Here is a 15,934-nt window from a genome sequence, read left to right on the forward strand (position 1 = left end):
GTTTCTCAATTTGGGGTGGTGGGGGAAGGATAAATTAGAAGGTTGGGATTAGCACACTAATATATATAAAACTAACATATATATATATATAAAACTAGCATACTAATATATATACACACTGCTGCTACTGCTGCTAAGTCACTTCAGTCGTGTCCGACTCTGCAACCCCATGGACTGCAGCCTACCAGGCTCCTCTGTCCATGGGATTTTCCAGGCAAGAGTACTGGAGTGGGGTGCCATTGCCTTCTCCGATATACACACTACTATATATAAAATAGATAACTGGGAATTCCCTGGTGGTCCAGCAGTAAGGACTCTGCACTTCCAATACAGGGGGAATGGGTTTGATCCCTTGCTGGGGAACTAAGATCCCACGTGCTACACAGTGAGGCCAAAAAAATAAAAACATTAAAAAAAAAAAAAAGATAGGGCCTCCCTGGTGATCCAGTGGTTAAGAATCCACCTTGCAATGTAAGACACCAGCTCAATCCCTAGTAGCCAGGAAGATCCTACATGCTGAGGAGCAACTAAGCCCATGGACCACAACTACTGAAGCCAGCGCACTCAGAGCCTGGACTCCACAACAAGAGGCGCCACCACGAGGAGAAGCCCACACACTGCAGCAAAGAGGAGGCCCCACGTATGGCAACTACAGAGAGCCCACGTGCAGCAATGACCTATCACAGCCAAGAAATAAAAAAAGTGAGGACCTACTGTAGAGCACAGGCAACTATACTCAACATTTTGTGAAAACCTGTAGAGAAAAGAATCTGCAAAGGAATAACTGGATCACTGTGCTGTACACCGGAACTGACATGATGTAAGTCAACTATATTTCAATAAAATTGTATATTGTAAATCAATTAAATTTCAATAAAAATTAAAAGAACTGTAAGACATTAAAGTTTCTCAGTTTAAATTTATAATACGGTAAAAACTGACAGTTAAAACCTACAGAAACCTCTCTGAGGTCACCAGCAATTTTTAGGAGTATAAAAGAATTTTGAAGTGGAAATGTCTGAGAACCATTGCTTTATTAAGGTATAACTGATATACAATAAACTTCACATATTTAAAGTGTACAGTATGATGTGTTTTGACACAAATGTACCTCTAAGGAAACCATTACCATTTCAAGATAATGAACATATCCATCACACCTAAAGTTTCCTCCTATCTTTCAAAATTCCTCCCTCCTTCCCACTCCGTTCATCCTGCTTTGTCTCTAGGCAACCACTGATTTGCTTTCTCCCATTCGAGCTTAGTTTCTGAGATCAGAAACCAGATCGGGCATGTTCAGGGTGCTATGGCTGAAGACTGATTCGCCTTCTGTCACTACAGGTTAGTACACATTTTCTAGAATTTTATACAAATGGAATCACATACAATGTACTCTTTGTCTAGCTGTTCTCTCTCAGCATAATTATTTTGAGATTCCTTTGACTGTCTCATTGACTAGCTATGTTCAATGTAACATCTATAAAACAGGTAACAGAAATTTTCTAAACTAGGGCTTCACAGATACATGGGCTCCTTCTATGCAGAGGCTCTCTTCATGTGGTGGAAAAGCTACACAGTGCTGAGACACGCCTTTGCGTGGCTAAGCAGTATAACAGCATCTTTCCTGGAATAAATGGTCTCCTCAGTAACTGCTGCTGTAGGAGTGGCTGCTACACGATCCCTTGCCTTCTCCCTAAAGTGAAGAGAGAGACGTGGAAAAGACTGATGGAGGCAGAGGGATGCCAAATGGCACTAAGGCCTGAGGAGAGTGGGGTGGAAAGAAGCAACCTTAAATCTTAGATTCTATCCTTTGACAGGATGGAATATATTCTAGCCCTAATATACATAAGCATATCCAGTTAGTTTGGTGAAATGAGAACGCCAGGTGCTTTTTACACAATAACCTGGCACATAGGTTTGGGAGGGGAAAGGTCATGATATGTTTCTCACATAGCTGATGACTGATTTTAGGCATGAAGGTTAAAGGTCTCTGAGAAGAAACGAATCCCTTGCACTGAAACTATCCTTTTGATAGCAGTAAAACTTCTAGTACCTAATTTTATAAAAATTTTGTTTTCATATGATCTTGGGGTTCCCTGGGCTTATGAAAGAAGATCACTAGTCTTTGCCTGTTTCTCATTTCTTCCCCTAATAAAGGAAAGAGAAATGACAAGCTACTTTGCACACTTCCATTCTGGACCCCATCTCTTCCTGTCATCAAGAAATCACTCACCTCCCAGGAGAGGAGAAATCAACGTCCTTTGATGAGGGGTGAGCAGGCAGTTCTGGGGTCTGTCCCGCAGTGCAGCCAGGGAATGCAGTGTACACAGCAGAGGCAGGGAAGGAGAAGGTACTGTACACCGGGGTCTGCGGAAGCAATGAGAAAACGGCACACTTGTCACAAATCCTTTTGGAATAAAGCAGTATAAATAAATTTGTAAAACTTATTGTATAGGTATAACTTACTATTTTCTGTTGAACACTGTACCAAGCAATTTATATGTATTTTCTCATTTATATATCACTCTTATGAGGGAGGTACTATTATCATCCCCATTTTACAAACTACAATGTCAGACTGCTTTTTAAAAGTTGCTTTATTTTTATTTATGCTCTTGTTTCCTCCATCTAGTTTGTGAACCCCTGGCTGGATATCTTACATTTTCTTTACATGTGAGGATAATCTGGCTGTGATAGTTCTTATCACATGATTACTCGGGCTGATGTAAAGAAAATGCCCTCCTACAAACGGGATTATTTAAACTGTCATTCTCATGCATGCGTTTATTCACTCAGTAACTCATCTGACATTTACTGAACCCCACTCTGCCAAACCCTGGATCAGGCATGCGTGACACAGTCTGCCCTTGACAGAGCTCCCCTATCTGGGACAGTCTGGAAAATTCTCTTTTCCTTTACGGTTAAACTCCCTGAAAGAGTTGTCTATACTTACTAACATCAATTTCCCTCTTCCCATTTTCTCATTTTTTTTAAGAGACCAAAGATGTTACCGTCACTTTTTATTTTTAAAGTTTATCTAATGTGGTTTCAGGTTCCACACTCTATCTAACCTTATTTTATTTAAAAAATTGAGATTTAATTCATGTATCATAAAATTCACCCTTTGAAAGGAAGTGTTCAATTCAGTGGTTTTTCAATAGCATCCATCACCACCGTGTAATTTCAGAACATTTTCACCCCAAAACATCATGAAGTCATTATAAAACAGAAATGCAAAAAAAAAAAAAAAAAAAAAAAAAAAAAAAAAAAAAAAAACCAGAAATGCATTCTGTACACTGGAAAGTACCAAACACATGTAAATTATCTTATAGGTTTTGCTCAGTAGAACTTTATTGGTTAAGGATGTGAATAAAGATACATACCAGTGATCCTGGGTTCCCCACCACACGTCTTGCTTGCCTTTCTTCTTTGAAATGAATCAAACTCTCCAAAGGGGAGATAGCAACTTTTATCTGCCCTTGGCACTCTCCACTGAAGTCTGTGATGTTGTACCAGCCACAGACAAACTGGAAGCCAGAGAGAAGTGGGGAAAGGTCCACAGAGGCAAAGCCAATCACCCTCTCCTCATCTGTGGGGGAGAAAGAAGAGCTGGGCAGTGTGGCCGGGCACATCTTGCCACGGGGCTTCGAGGTGGCACAGAGGTGGTTTAGGGGGTGGGAGGGTTCAGTGATTCCACAATCAACAGAGAGTACAGATAACGAGGATAAGAGACTGGCAACCATAGCTTGTTTTCCAACTGTATATTTTTTTGTATGGTAGGGAAAAGCTGGCAGGGTTAGGCTCTGTCCTCTTCATATAGGCTACTGGAAAACATCCCTTAAACATAAGAGACACTTGTTCTTCTCCCTAGGGCACCAGGTCTCACTGATTTTCCTTAGGGAAGTGGGTCTTGAAAAAAACCACTCTTGGAATTATGAATGATTTGCATTTTCTTATTTATAGTTCTCTGTATTTTTCAAATTTTCTATAACATACACATGTATTATATTTAATTAAGAACACACACACACACACAGAAGACAAACAACCCCGTAAAAAACCAGTACAGGGTACAAAATGAGTTTGGGCTCAGGCTGCTCTTAATGACAGAGAAGACCTCTTCTTGGTTGGACGAGCTACCATGCAATGACCTTTATTTTCAGATTTACTGTTTCTCACTTCTAACATGAAAGTAGCTGAGGACAAACAGACCCGTCCCCTTACATGCTCCTGTTTTGTAAAGGCTCCACTCCCTACACTGAATCAAGGACTGATTCTACCAAACATGGACACAATTCTCAGTTTTCAATTTGCTGAATAAATCAAGGAACGCAAATTTTCAAGAAGAGTGGTCATGAGTTTCCCGATTCCTTTGACACTGGACTCAACACACACTGTCTAACATTTGTTTACACAGTTTGCTCTTCTCTAGACTGGGACCTACCTAAAAGCTGAGACCAAGTATAACTCACTTTATGTTCCCTAAACTTTCCATACCTGGCATAGCCTCTTCCTGCACTACAGGAACTAGATAAGACATCCACTGAGAGCATGCGTGAACCGGCCACTGTAGAGAGAGACTAAGAAGCAGTGTACTACAACAGCAAATCTAAATGTGGCTTTGACTTGAAAACACATTATTCTAATTTCCTGGGCCTCAAGTTTCATATATAGGAGAAGTGCTGAACCAGATTTAAGATTCTCTTTAACCTGGACAAAGTTAGATTGTAGGAACATTTGAAGTTGTTTTCCCCAGAGTAGGGGTCATGTAATTCTTACCCACTGCAGGTGAAGAATGATGGAGAGCCATTGATTTGTTCTCCAAAGATATTCTTGCTTTTCAAAGAAAGCTAATCTTGTTCTCTTTGGTTACCAAAGATGTAACCTGTTCTTGTTATATAATAACTTTAGGCAACCCCACTTGAAGGTTCTGCCTAACATGAAAGCACTTCATCCTAAACACAGTGGAGGAGAAATCTGGCTAAACTGACCATCAAGAAAAAAAATCAGGAGTTCCCTGGCTGCTTAAGGACTAGGATTTTGGGCTTTCACTGCTGTGGCCCAGGTTCAATCCCTGGTCAGTGAACTGAAACCCCACAAACTGCAACTTAAATTTATTTATTATTAAAAAAAATTTTTTTTTGACTGAGCCACAAAGCATGCAGTTATCCTAGGTCAAACCCACACCCTCTGCAGTATAAGTGCAAAGTCTTAAATACTGGATTGCCAGGAAGTCCCTGTAAGTTAAATTTAATATCAGATTCATCAGTCAATCCCACATTCTCCCTTTGCAGTTTTATGCTCCAGTGATCCTGAACTTCCCTTGTACTCTTTCTTTACTCTAGGCTTTTGTATTTGCTATCCGTTCTGACCATACAATGTCAGGTCCCTTCATTTCTCATCAGAGGTATGCCCCTCAAAGCCTTCTCTAACATCCTAAGTCTGGGTTAGATGTCTGCTACCAGAGCATCCCGTATGTCTTGATTTACCTTTGTATCCCCATCACTTAGCACAGTTCCTGGCATAGAGTAGGAACTCAAATATTTATTGAACACAGCTTGGTCTGGTCTGAGTACCTTTTACAACAGATTCCTTCAATGTGTGTGGAAAGGATGGAGTTAAGAAAAGGATGGAGTTAAGCAAGTCTACATACACTGAGAGACAGAGCTGGCTGAGCTCTGTCCCCCTTTACTCTGGGCTTCTACACAATTGTCTAGGGGTCCTGAAAGGTAGGGAATGTATTTTCTTCATCTCCATACCTAACAGCCCTAGCACTGTACGTTACACATAGTAGGCATAATAATAAAAATAGCTCCATTTATTAAGTGCCAATTTGTCCCAAATACTTTATATAATTATCTTTAACCCTTACAAAGACTGTTGTTGTTATTGTTCAGTTGCTAAATCGTGTCCAACTCTTTGCAACCCCATGGACTGTAGCCTGCCAAGCTCCTTTGTTCATCGGGTTTTCAGGCAGTAATACTGGAGTGGGTTGCTATTTCCTTCTCCATCAAAAACCCTGCGTTGCAGGTTCTATTAATCCTAATTTTATAAATAAGGAAACAAAGACTCAAACAGGTAGAGCAATTTATCTCAGTTCATACAGTCTGTAAATAGCAGAGCCAAGATTTGAATATAGATCTGCATAAGACCAAAGTTTACTCTTTTTTCCTGCTGAAGTAAGTGTTGAACTGAGGCAAAGCCTGGTCTGCTTGACAATCTGGAATACTTGAGAGAGAAGACAGAAATAGAAAACTAGAGAGGAGTGTTGTGCTGAGCTGAATATAGCAAGAATTCCTTGTAATGATTTAGAGAAAACTGAATTATGGTCAGTTCCTGACCCACTAATGAGGTTGGGCGGGGTTGGGAATCCTTGCCAGCAGCATGGGACCAATCATCAAAACCAGATCCAAGGCATCACTCCCAAAGAGGAGCACAAGAAGGGAGCCTGGTGAGTCGATCTCCTTTACCCCCTAACTACCCTCAGGTCTTTATTAGGTTTTAGGGTTACCCATTGGCAAGCAAACACTATGATGCTATAGATAACTCAAAACCACTGAAGGTTTGGAAACCAAGATCCAGCAGGAATCTTAAAGGAGCTACGTTTGTAAGGAGGGATTTAGTGAGACAAAATTTTCTAAGAGCTGTGAGATAGTTGAATGTCCTAATCACCTTGTTTTTCTGAATTATTCAATCTTACTAGTCTGGTGAAGTACAAACAGTAAAGGCTAAACAGCCAGTCAGAACTGGGTCTGAGGAGAATGCCCTGTTTGTCCTGTGGTTAGGACTTGGCACTTCCCCTGCTGGGACCTGTGTTAATCCCTGATCAGGGAACTAAGATTCTGCAAACCTTGCGTGTGGCCAAAAAAAGAGAAAGAAGTGAGTCTGAAGCCTAGCTCCATCAATTAATAGGTATATGACCTTAGTCAAGCCACTAAACTTTCTTGGTCCTCAGTTTTTATATATATAAAATCTAACTAGTTGTATTTTTACCTTACAAGATTAGAGATATTTCTAAAGGTATAAAAATATATTGCCATTCACTAATAAAAACAAAGCAAGCAGTCAAACAAAATGATATGGCCTCTAAGGATTTAAATTCCACCAGGGAATGACATGCTATTCTACGGGATCACCTCTAACACACATATGTGTTCCCAGCACCACCAGTGCCATGGTTTTACTTGGTTAAGAAAAGAAAAAGACTGGCAAATTAATATGATGTGGACTTATTTTATAACCAAAGAAACAGTTCATACCTCCTTTATGCCAAACTTTGAAGACCAGAGTTTGTTGTGGGTCCAAAAGAAGCTCTTTCGAAAGCCTAGTAAGTAAAACAAGCATAAATTAACTGTGTAGGAAGCTTCTCTAGGATGAAACCCAGATTTGAAGGGTATCTTAAAGTTTGCAAATCACTTTCCTTTCAAGCTTATGACCATCTTCTAGGATATATTCTTATCCTCTAAAAGCAGGGGATGGAAGTTCAGAGAGGTGATGTAACTAGTAACTTGTCAAGAACTGAAAACATGCAACCCGGACGTGGTATTCTTTCCCCCAACACCCGTGACCCCCATTTTATTGGAACAGGTAAGAATTCTTCTCATGTCTCGTGGTGGTAGGTGGAGGCAGTGAGAAGAGAGGAAAAGAATGTTTATTGAGCACCTACGCTGGGCTTAACCCTCTGATTGCCTACCTTTGAAGGCAGATTTGGTATTTTAGATAAAGTACTGGCCACTATGGCCAGAATTTCTGTAATTTCTAGTAGCTCACCACAGACATCTTCTAGACATCTAGACATCTTCTAGACATCTTCTCACTACTGAATTGTCACTGCAGTTAAAGTTCCTGACTCAGGTCAACCTTTCAAATTTCAAAAACACTGAACATGTGAGCAACCTCTGAGATTCAACTAGGTACATAAACACTGTGAGAAAATAGCAGATCAGATACCATGTGTGTGGCTAGTGCTGGTGGACAAGAATTAAATTTTACAAAAGGTGATGCAGTGTAAAGATAATATTAACAATAATTAGTAACAGAACTCACACTTTTAATTATGATGAAACAGGTAACAGCAGAAAAGGGAGGAGAGCCTGGCTCTGTGCCAGCCCCCAACCTCTGAGCTGCAGGCCACGTGGTTGACAGGACTCCTCCACCTCCTCTGTTTTTGAGCTTTCAAATCAGATCTGACATTTGTTATGTACCTACCATGTACCATGAGGTAATATTTCCAAATTTCATATAATTTGGACCTCACTATAATCTACAGCCTTTCCGGAGATCTCCACCTTCTTCACCTAGATAACTTGTATACATTCTTTCACACTTAGCTGAGGTTTCTATAGGGACTGTTTTAATCCATTGTCTTTAATTCCCACTGCCCAAGAATACAGCAGAGCAAATAAGAGGACTCCACTGAATAATTTTTGAGTTGTACTGAGTAGAGCTAAAAAACACACAACAAAAGCTTTAAACCACCACTAGCTGTGAATTCGTAAGCACTAGGATTAAATAATTGTTTGATAAGGAAAGCATTCTCCAAGTCTGCTCAGTATTGTAGTGTCTTGTTATATGCCTCACTTTGAGTCTGTCTCTTGGAATAGAAAGCAGATTCTGGAAGGCTGATGGTACATCATAAAATACAAACCTTGACTGCTGTTGAAAATTCCAGATGGGGGAATCTGTGTTTTCAACCACTTGGGTGTAGATAGGAGATGGCTCATCAGCTGTTACAAAGGATACACAACAACTGGGTATTGATACTTTCCGCTGTGTCAAGGGGCTCCCTGAAATAGGAAACAGTGAAGTGACTAAACTTTAGGCTACCAAAAAAGAATGTGCTGGAAGCCTCTCATTATACAGGTACAAGAAGAACCATTCTTATCTTCTACCTTTGGATCTTTGAGTTATTCCCTGTGTCTGAAATGTTTCTGCTATTGAAACTGTTCTTTCAAGGTTCAGTTCATAAATACCATCCAGCAAGAAACAACATCTCCCATCTCCTTATACTCTGTGGGATGATGGAAAACACTGGATTAAGAGGAAAAAGATAGAACTGCAAAGAACCCGGACTTAAAAGTCTGATGATCAATGACAGCTCTGCCACACACATTCTGTGTGACTTGGCAATGTGTGACCTTGGGCAAGGCCTATCTAGGTCACCCCGTCTTCAAACGACGTGTATGGTACTTAACATCTCCTCAGATGTTGTAAGGATTAAAAATAAATAACAGGGCTTCCCTGGTGGCTCAGTGGTGAAGAATCTGCCTGCCAATGAAGGAGACATGGGTTCGATCCCTGGTCTGGAAAGATCCCTCATGCTGTGGAGCAATTAAGCCCACGGGCCACAACCACTGAGCCCATGAGCGGCAACTACCGAAGTCTGTGTGCTGTAAAGCCTGTGCTCCGCAACGAGAGAAGCCACCGCAACGAGAGAAGCCACCACAACGAGAGAAGCCACCGCAACGAGAGGCCTGCGCACTACAGCTAGAGGAGGTCCTGCTCACCGCAACTACAGAAAAGCCCATGAAGCAATGAAGCTCAGCCAAAAATAAATAAAAAAATTGTAAAAAAAAATTATCACATAGATGGAGTCACATAGTATATAACCTTAAAAATAATAGTAGTAGATAACATATATCACTTGCTGTGTGCCAGCATTTTTCTAAGAACTATACGTGTATTAACTCATTTAATCCTTACAACAAACCTATGAGGAAGATATTATTATTCTCATTATATAGATGAAAAAAACCGGGGTACAGACAGACTGGCTACAACCTGGTCAAACCAGTTTACAAGCATATTCTTGAAAGAGCAGGAAAAAAAATGATTCTAATAAAATGGCAGTAATCAAAGATTAGCTAATAGAAATCAATAAATTACTAATGTGAAATGTATAGAATAACACTAGTATTACCTTTATCTACTGAGCTATCGTCTTAAAAAGTTTTTTTTATTTTCGTGAAACTTAACAGTATTACATGGACTGACTTGCTCAGCATCCACCCTCACTTACGTTTACTGTTTTGTATTCCTTTACTGTAGAGATTGAAACGGTCACGACTCTGCTATGCTAGATGGATACATACTGGTCTCTATGTATTAGATGCCATTATAACAGATTTGGAAGGCAGACGGGAGGCAGAGGACACGTTCCTTTTCCATTTGCTACTAGCAAGGATGACACTGAGTTTCCTGCTCAGGGGTTGTGTCCCTGGGTCCCCAGAGGCCCAATGGTAACAGAGGTGATTTCCTGATCCCTGGACTGCACTGTTGGCACTGTTATTTCTAACTTAAAAGATCTACTGGTTCTTTCCTGAAAGCTTAGCCTAGAGCCAACTCCCTGAGCCCTTCCAGTGCCTTCAAGTACCTTAACATTCTACATTAAACTTCTGTTTAAAACAGCTGGAGTGAGTTGTTTCCGGCAACTAGACTCTCCCTGATGTAGCTTCCATTTCTCTCTTTCTCAATCTCAGCCCCCTCTCTCTGTCTCCCATTTTTTTAAGTAGGTCTCAAGTTTCTCAACTGATTTCTTCCATTAAAATGTCACAAATCCTCACAGCAAGGGAGATTCTATAATAATCTGTGTCTATGTTTCCCTCACTAAACTAAGAGTCTCTTAAATGCACAGAGTAGGCCCACAGCTCTTCAGAATGGTTTGCAGACTCCCTGCTGCCCTTGGTCTGAGAGGGTTGCCAGGGTTGAAGAGAGACCTACTAAACTTGAGACCTACTAAGAAAAATGGGAGACACAGAGGGAGAAGGAGAGAGAGAAGCGGCCTTGTCTGTGTGCGGTGTGCACCTGCAGAGGACTGCAGCAGCTGCTCAGGGCAGTGCCCAGAGAGCTCAGCAGAGAGGACACCTGGAGTTCTGAGAGACCGGACTCCTCGGTTCCGGTGTACTCTGCACTCATTTAGCATGATATATTGGGGGTTTCACTCTGACCCTCTGGGCATCAAGTTGCTTCATCAGAAACATATACTCTCAAATTCTTTGATAATTACCTACGATAAATTCTATGATGCTAGATACCTACCAATACTGCTCAGATCTCTCTCTCATACCTCAACCCTCTCTTTTTAGGTTCACTACTTTTGAGGCTGCCATTTGCTAGAGGCCGTGAAACAGAAGTACTATTTCTACTTTGGAAAAAAATTGTTCCTTATTCAGTCTTGAACAGAGATACTCCTTTCAGCCAAACAGGCGGGTGATAAAGAAATCAGCTTGGGAGAGCAAGTCTATCAGGTTTCCCTGGCTCTCCCCTTGCAGCTGGAAATCTGGCTGGGCCTGTTTACCTTCCTTGAAAGGTCAAGTTCTGAAATACTTTTGGAGGCAGCCGAGATGAAAACAGCTATACCTCCTATTGAATTGGGACACACACTGAGAGCAGTTAAGAGGACTTGAGATGAGCCACCCTTACCGTTTAATAAGAGTCTTCACTGAATTTCCTGTGTTTCACCTAAGTGTGGAAAGTAGTAGTTTTATGCATCAAAAATGGTATAATTTCTCCAATGGGATTAAAGTAATAACTCCTTATTTTTTTAATTTTAAAAATCTTTTGGCTGTACCACACAGCATGTGGGATCTAGTTCCCTGACTAGGGATCGAATCAGTGCCTCCTGCACTGGCAGCTCAGAATCTTAACCACCAGGGAAGTCCCATAACTCCTTATTTTAGTGTGGATAAGTTTTCTTATCCACACTAAATTTGAGCTGATAACATCCCTGATAATCACATAAGATGGTGTCTCTATCTCTAGTTTACAAACAAGGCAACCAAGGAACAGAGAGGTAAAGTGGCTTGCTCGTCACACATCTGGTCAACTGAAGGTTTCCTAACTCCTATTCCAGGGATATTCCATTGCAATACTCCTAATTAATTCTACCTGGTTAAAAGAAAAGCTTTCCCTCTGGCCTGGAGTCAATAGATGGAAACTTTCCCTCAAGCAATGCCCAGATTTGTACATTAATAAAAACTTAGCTCAGTTGTGTTAAGCTATCATTAACTGACACCTGCAATGTGGCTTACATGCACAGATGAGTCAGATCTAATTCTTGATCTGGAGGCAGACACAAACAGATAATTATAATACAATAAGATAAAGACTATACCAAGAGCACAGGGGGCTGTGGGAATGCAGAAGGACCCCTAACCCTGCCTGGGTAGCTGAAAGACAGCCTCTAAAGGCTGATGATACCGAAGATGGTTTTGGTTTTCACTGGGTATAATTTAAATGACCTCAAATCACTTTACCTCTCTGTTCCTTGATGGTTTCATCTGTAAGGCAGGGCTAGAGATACTGGTCATGTCTAGTATAAGTACACAAATCTTATGAGTACTGAAGCTGATTCTTGAAGGTTTCTCAGAGTTTTTTCTAACAAAAGTATCCAAGAAACTCTTGTATTTCAGAACCAGGACCACAGTGGGGACTACACTGTCTCAGGTGTAAGGCATAATTCAGGGCTGTTTATGAAGCCTCTGCCTGCAGCTTTGCACTAAAGAGTCATTTGTTTCCTTCATCAGTGAAGACGCTTCTAAGGCATGAGAGGGACAGACACACTGAGAACACTGCTGAAGGCAGGATGGTCAATATGGATATTAAGGAAGCATCTACACAGGATTTTCATAAGAACTTGGCAATTTATAGCTGACTTACAGTGCTGCCCTCAGCTCCATATGCTCAGAGATGATCTTATCTATTACATTTTACAATTGAGGAAAAGAGAAATGGGTTGCCCAAAGTCACTATACAAGTTAATGACTTAGCTAGGGCCAGAAGCCAGTCTTCTGAATTCCATCCCAGAAGTCTTCCTATCATATCATCATTTGGAAGCACATTTCAGAGAGATGATGCGCAGGTCTGTACACTCAGGGCCCAGCACAGGGTCTGAGTGAACCATCAATATTTGCAGGGGAAGCACTATATGGGCCTATCACTGTGAGAGTAGGACTTGGGAGACAAGAGACCTCTGAAAGTGTCCACTCTGATGCTTAATCTGCCCTGGCTAAACAGAAAGAGGCAAAATAACAAGTGATTTACAGATCTGTAACTCATCCCAGAAATACGAGTAAGGCAGCGAGTATTGTATTCACAAACAAAAGGACATTATGCCTGCTTAGCTGCATCATGAAGACACAGGTATTGAGATACAGGAATAAACACACAGTCCCTGTCCCCAAGGAACAGGCAGCCTAAGGAGAGACACATTAAGAAACATTTTCAGTACAGAGTAATAAGTGATATGAAGGAGGAAACCTGTGTAGGGATGGTGGTGGAATAAGGAAGTTTTGGGAACAGAGAGGAAAGTTTTCTACTAATAGAGTGGTCAGTAGGCTGCAAAGTGTTAGTATCATCTAGTTTACTCTTAAAGGATGAGGAGCAAGTTCACTGAATAAGAGAGAAGGTGTTCCAGGTAGAGAAAAGACCACGATCAAGGGTAACATGATAGAGGATGGGGCACTGGCAAAAAGTGAATTGCCTAATATAAGAAACAGTGAGAGATGAGGTTGGAAAGACTGATTAGGCCACATGGCAGTACTCTGTGTGCTAGGCCACTGTGACTGCAGTGACATGAAGTCAACAAAGTATTTTAACTGGACAGATGAGGTCACATTTGTTGACCAGACAATATAATCTCAGTAGTAGAATGAAGAAGATACTGAAAGAGAATACTGTTCACAGCAATCACTGAGAGGGCAATCCCATTAATCTAAGTTCCTGAAGCCTGAACATGCAAGGAAGCAGTGAGAATAGAGAAAAGGTGATATAAAACTTTCTGGGTAAGAGGACATGATCCTATGCCTTGTGCTGGATACAGCAGGAACTTAATACCTATTTGTTGAATGAATCTAATCCCTGCAACTTATCCTCTGTTAAATTCCATATAAGCAACTTTCTTGCAGGAGAGGCGAAGCAGAGAACATATTAAAAGGAGAGAAAGGGCATTTGAACAAGGTCTCAGATTCATCTGCTTCCTCATTTAACATTTACTGCTTATATTATGTGTTAGACACAGTTCGAGGTGTTGGGGAGTTAGCAGTCAATAAATCAAAAAACTGTTGTCTCTGTAGGACTTAATCTTTTCCTAGAAAGATGGAAGATAAACAAAATACACTATTTAAAGGCCATAGACAAAAATAAAGCAGGAAAAAGGGACAGGTATTGTTGGGTGAGGCTGTAAGTTTAGATGGGTGACCAAGGAAGGTCTAGCTGAGCCAATGATTTCAGTAAAGCCAGGACAAAAGTGAAGAATGTTCCAGGCACACAGTGAACATCAGATTCAAAAGCCTCAAAGCAGGAGTTTGCCTATACGTTCAAGAAAAAACAAAGAGGCCAGCATGGCTGGAACAAAACGATGGAGCAGGATGCTGGCAAGAATTTGGTAACTGGTAACTGGGGAAGGGAGAAAGGAATCTAGGCTAAGAAAGGTGCATGAGCCAGGGACTGGCTTGCTATATATTATGACTAGAAGGGAAAGAAAGTCACCATGGTGCCACCACTGTGTCCACGGCCCTTCTAAATCAAGTCAATTCATCACATCCCCTTATCTGGGTTATCAGCTCTGAGAGGACAGAAACTGTGTGCCATTTGCTCTGCACTTTTTTTTTTTTTAATTTTTTTTTATTAGTTGGAGGCTAATTACTTCACAACATTTCAGTGGGTCTTGTCATACATTGATATGAATCAGCCATAGATTTACACTTATTCCCCATCCCGATCCCCCCTCCCATCTCCCTCTCCACCCGATTCCTCTGGGTCTTCCCAGTGCACCAGGCCGCAGCACTTGTCTCATGCATCCCACCTGGGCTGGTGATCTGTTTCACCATAGATAGTATACATGCTGTTCTTTTGAAACATCCCACCCTCACCTTCTCCCACAGAGTTCAAAAGTCTGTTCTGTATTTCTGTGTCTCTTTTTCTGTTTTGCATATAGGGTTATCGTTACCATCTTTCTAAATTCCATATATATGTGTTAGTATGCTGTAATGTTCTTTATCTTTCTGGCTTACTTCACTCTGTATAAGGGGCTCCAGTTTCATCCATCTCATTAGGACTGGTTCAAATGAATTCTTTTTGACGGCTGAGTAAAATTCCATGGTGTATATGTACCACAGCTTCCTTATCCATTCATCTGCTGATGGGCATCTAGGTTGCTTCCATGTCCTGGCTATTATAAACAGTGCTCTGCACTTTCTGTACCTGGCACTGGCCTAGCACAGATTTACTGCTTGCTGAACTGAACTACCATTCTTGCAGCATAAGCACAGGACTGGACATACAGTACACAATTACCCTGGTAATACAGAGTGTAAGCAGGACTAAATGATAAACACAGATAAACTGATAAATACATCCTGAGAGGCAGGATGGTAAAGACTCTGTGCACTAGACCAAAGAGCACAGGCTTTAGGTGAAATTAATTCCTTTAGGTCAGGCTTTAGAATTAAAATTCCAGCTCTGTAGAGCTTATCAACTGTGTGACTCAAGTCATTTCAGTTTTGTGAGCTTCAGTTTCCTAATTTATAAAATGGGTATGTACTGTAATCTGCTCATAAAATAATCCTTTGTGGTAAGGATTAAAGTGAAAATCCCTCAGTCTTGTCTAACTTTGTGACTCCATGGACTATATAGTCCATGTAATTCTCTAGGCCAGAATACTGGAGTGGGTAGCCTTACCCTTTTCCAGGAGATCTTCCCAACCCAGGGATCGAACCTAGGTCTCCTGCATTGCAGGCAGATTCTTTACCAGCTAAGCCACAAGGGAAGCCCAAGAATACTGGACAGTGGTAAGGATTAAATGAGATAATTAATGTACAAAAGTGAGAATAGAATTTGTTACAAAGAGATGCTCAATAAATCACTACTAATTGTCAAGCCATATTTAAAAAATGCGATTTGCTGTCTAACTGAGAAGTTACAAGCATATTTGCTT

At 41.0% G+C, this 15,934-nt stretch overlaps 1 protein-coding gene across 4 annotated transcripts in view; it reads right to left on the bottom strand.

Moving 5' to 3' along the window:
- The window catches only part of C2CD3 (C2 domain containing 3 centriole elongation regulator), a 119,275-nt gene that overhangs the window by 28,868 nt on the left and 74,473 nt on the right, over nucleotides 1-15,934 (bottom strand). For all 4 annotated transcript variants that reach the window (XM_043482672.1, XM_043482675.1, XM_043482673.1 and 1 more), the window contains exons 25-28: nucleotides 8,648-8,786; nucleotides 7,260-7,324; nucleotides 3,384-3,589; nucleotides 2,234-2,367 (exon numbers count right to left, since the gene is read on the bottom strand). In XM_043482672.1, the coding sequence (XP_043338607.1) occupies nucleotides 2,234-2,367; nucleotides 3,384-3,589; nucleotides 7,260-7,324; nucleotides 8,648-8,786 (544 nt within the window). The remainder of the gene's footprint in view (nucleotides 1-2,233; nucleotides 2,368-3,383; nucleotides 3,590-7,259; nucleotides 7,325-8,647; nucleotides 8,787-15,934) is intronic.

This window comes from Cervus canadensis, chromosome 11 (assembly GCF_019320065.1).
Source record: "Cervus canadensis isolate Bull #8, Minnesota chromosome 11, ASM1932006v1, whole genome shotgun sequence".
NCBI lineage: Eukaryota > Metazoa > Chordata > Mammalia > Artiodactyla > Cervidae > Cervus > Cervus canadensis.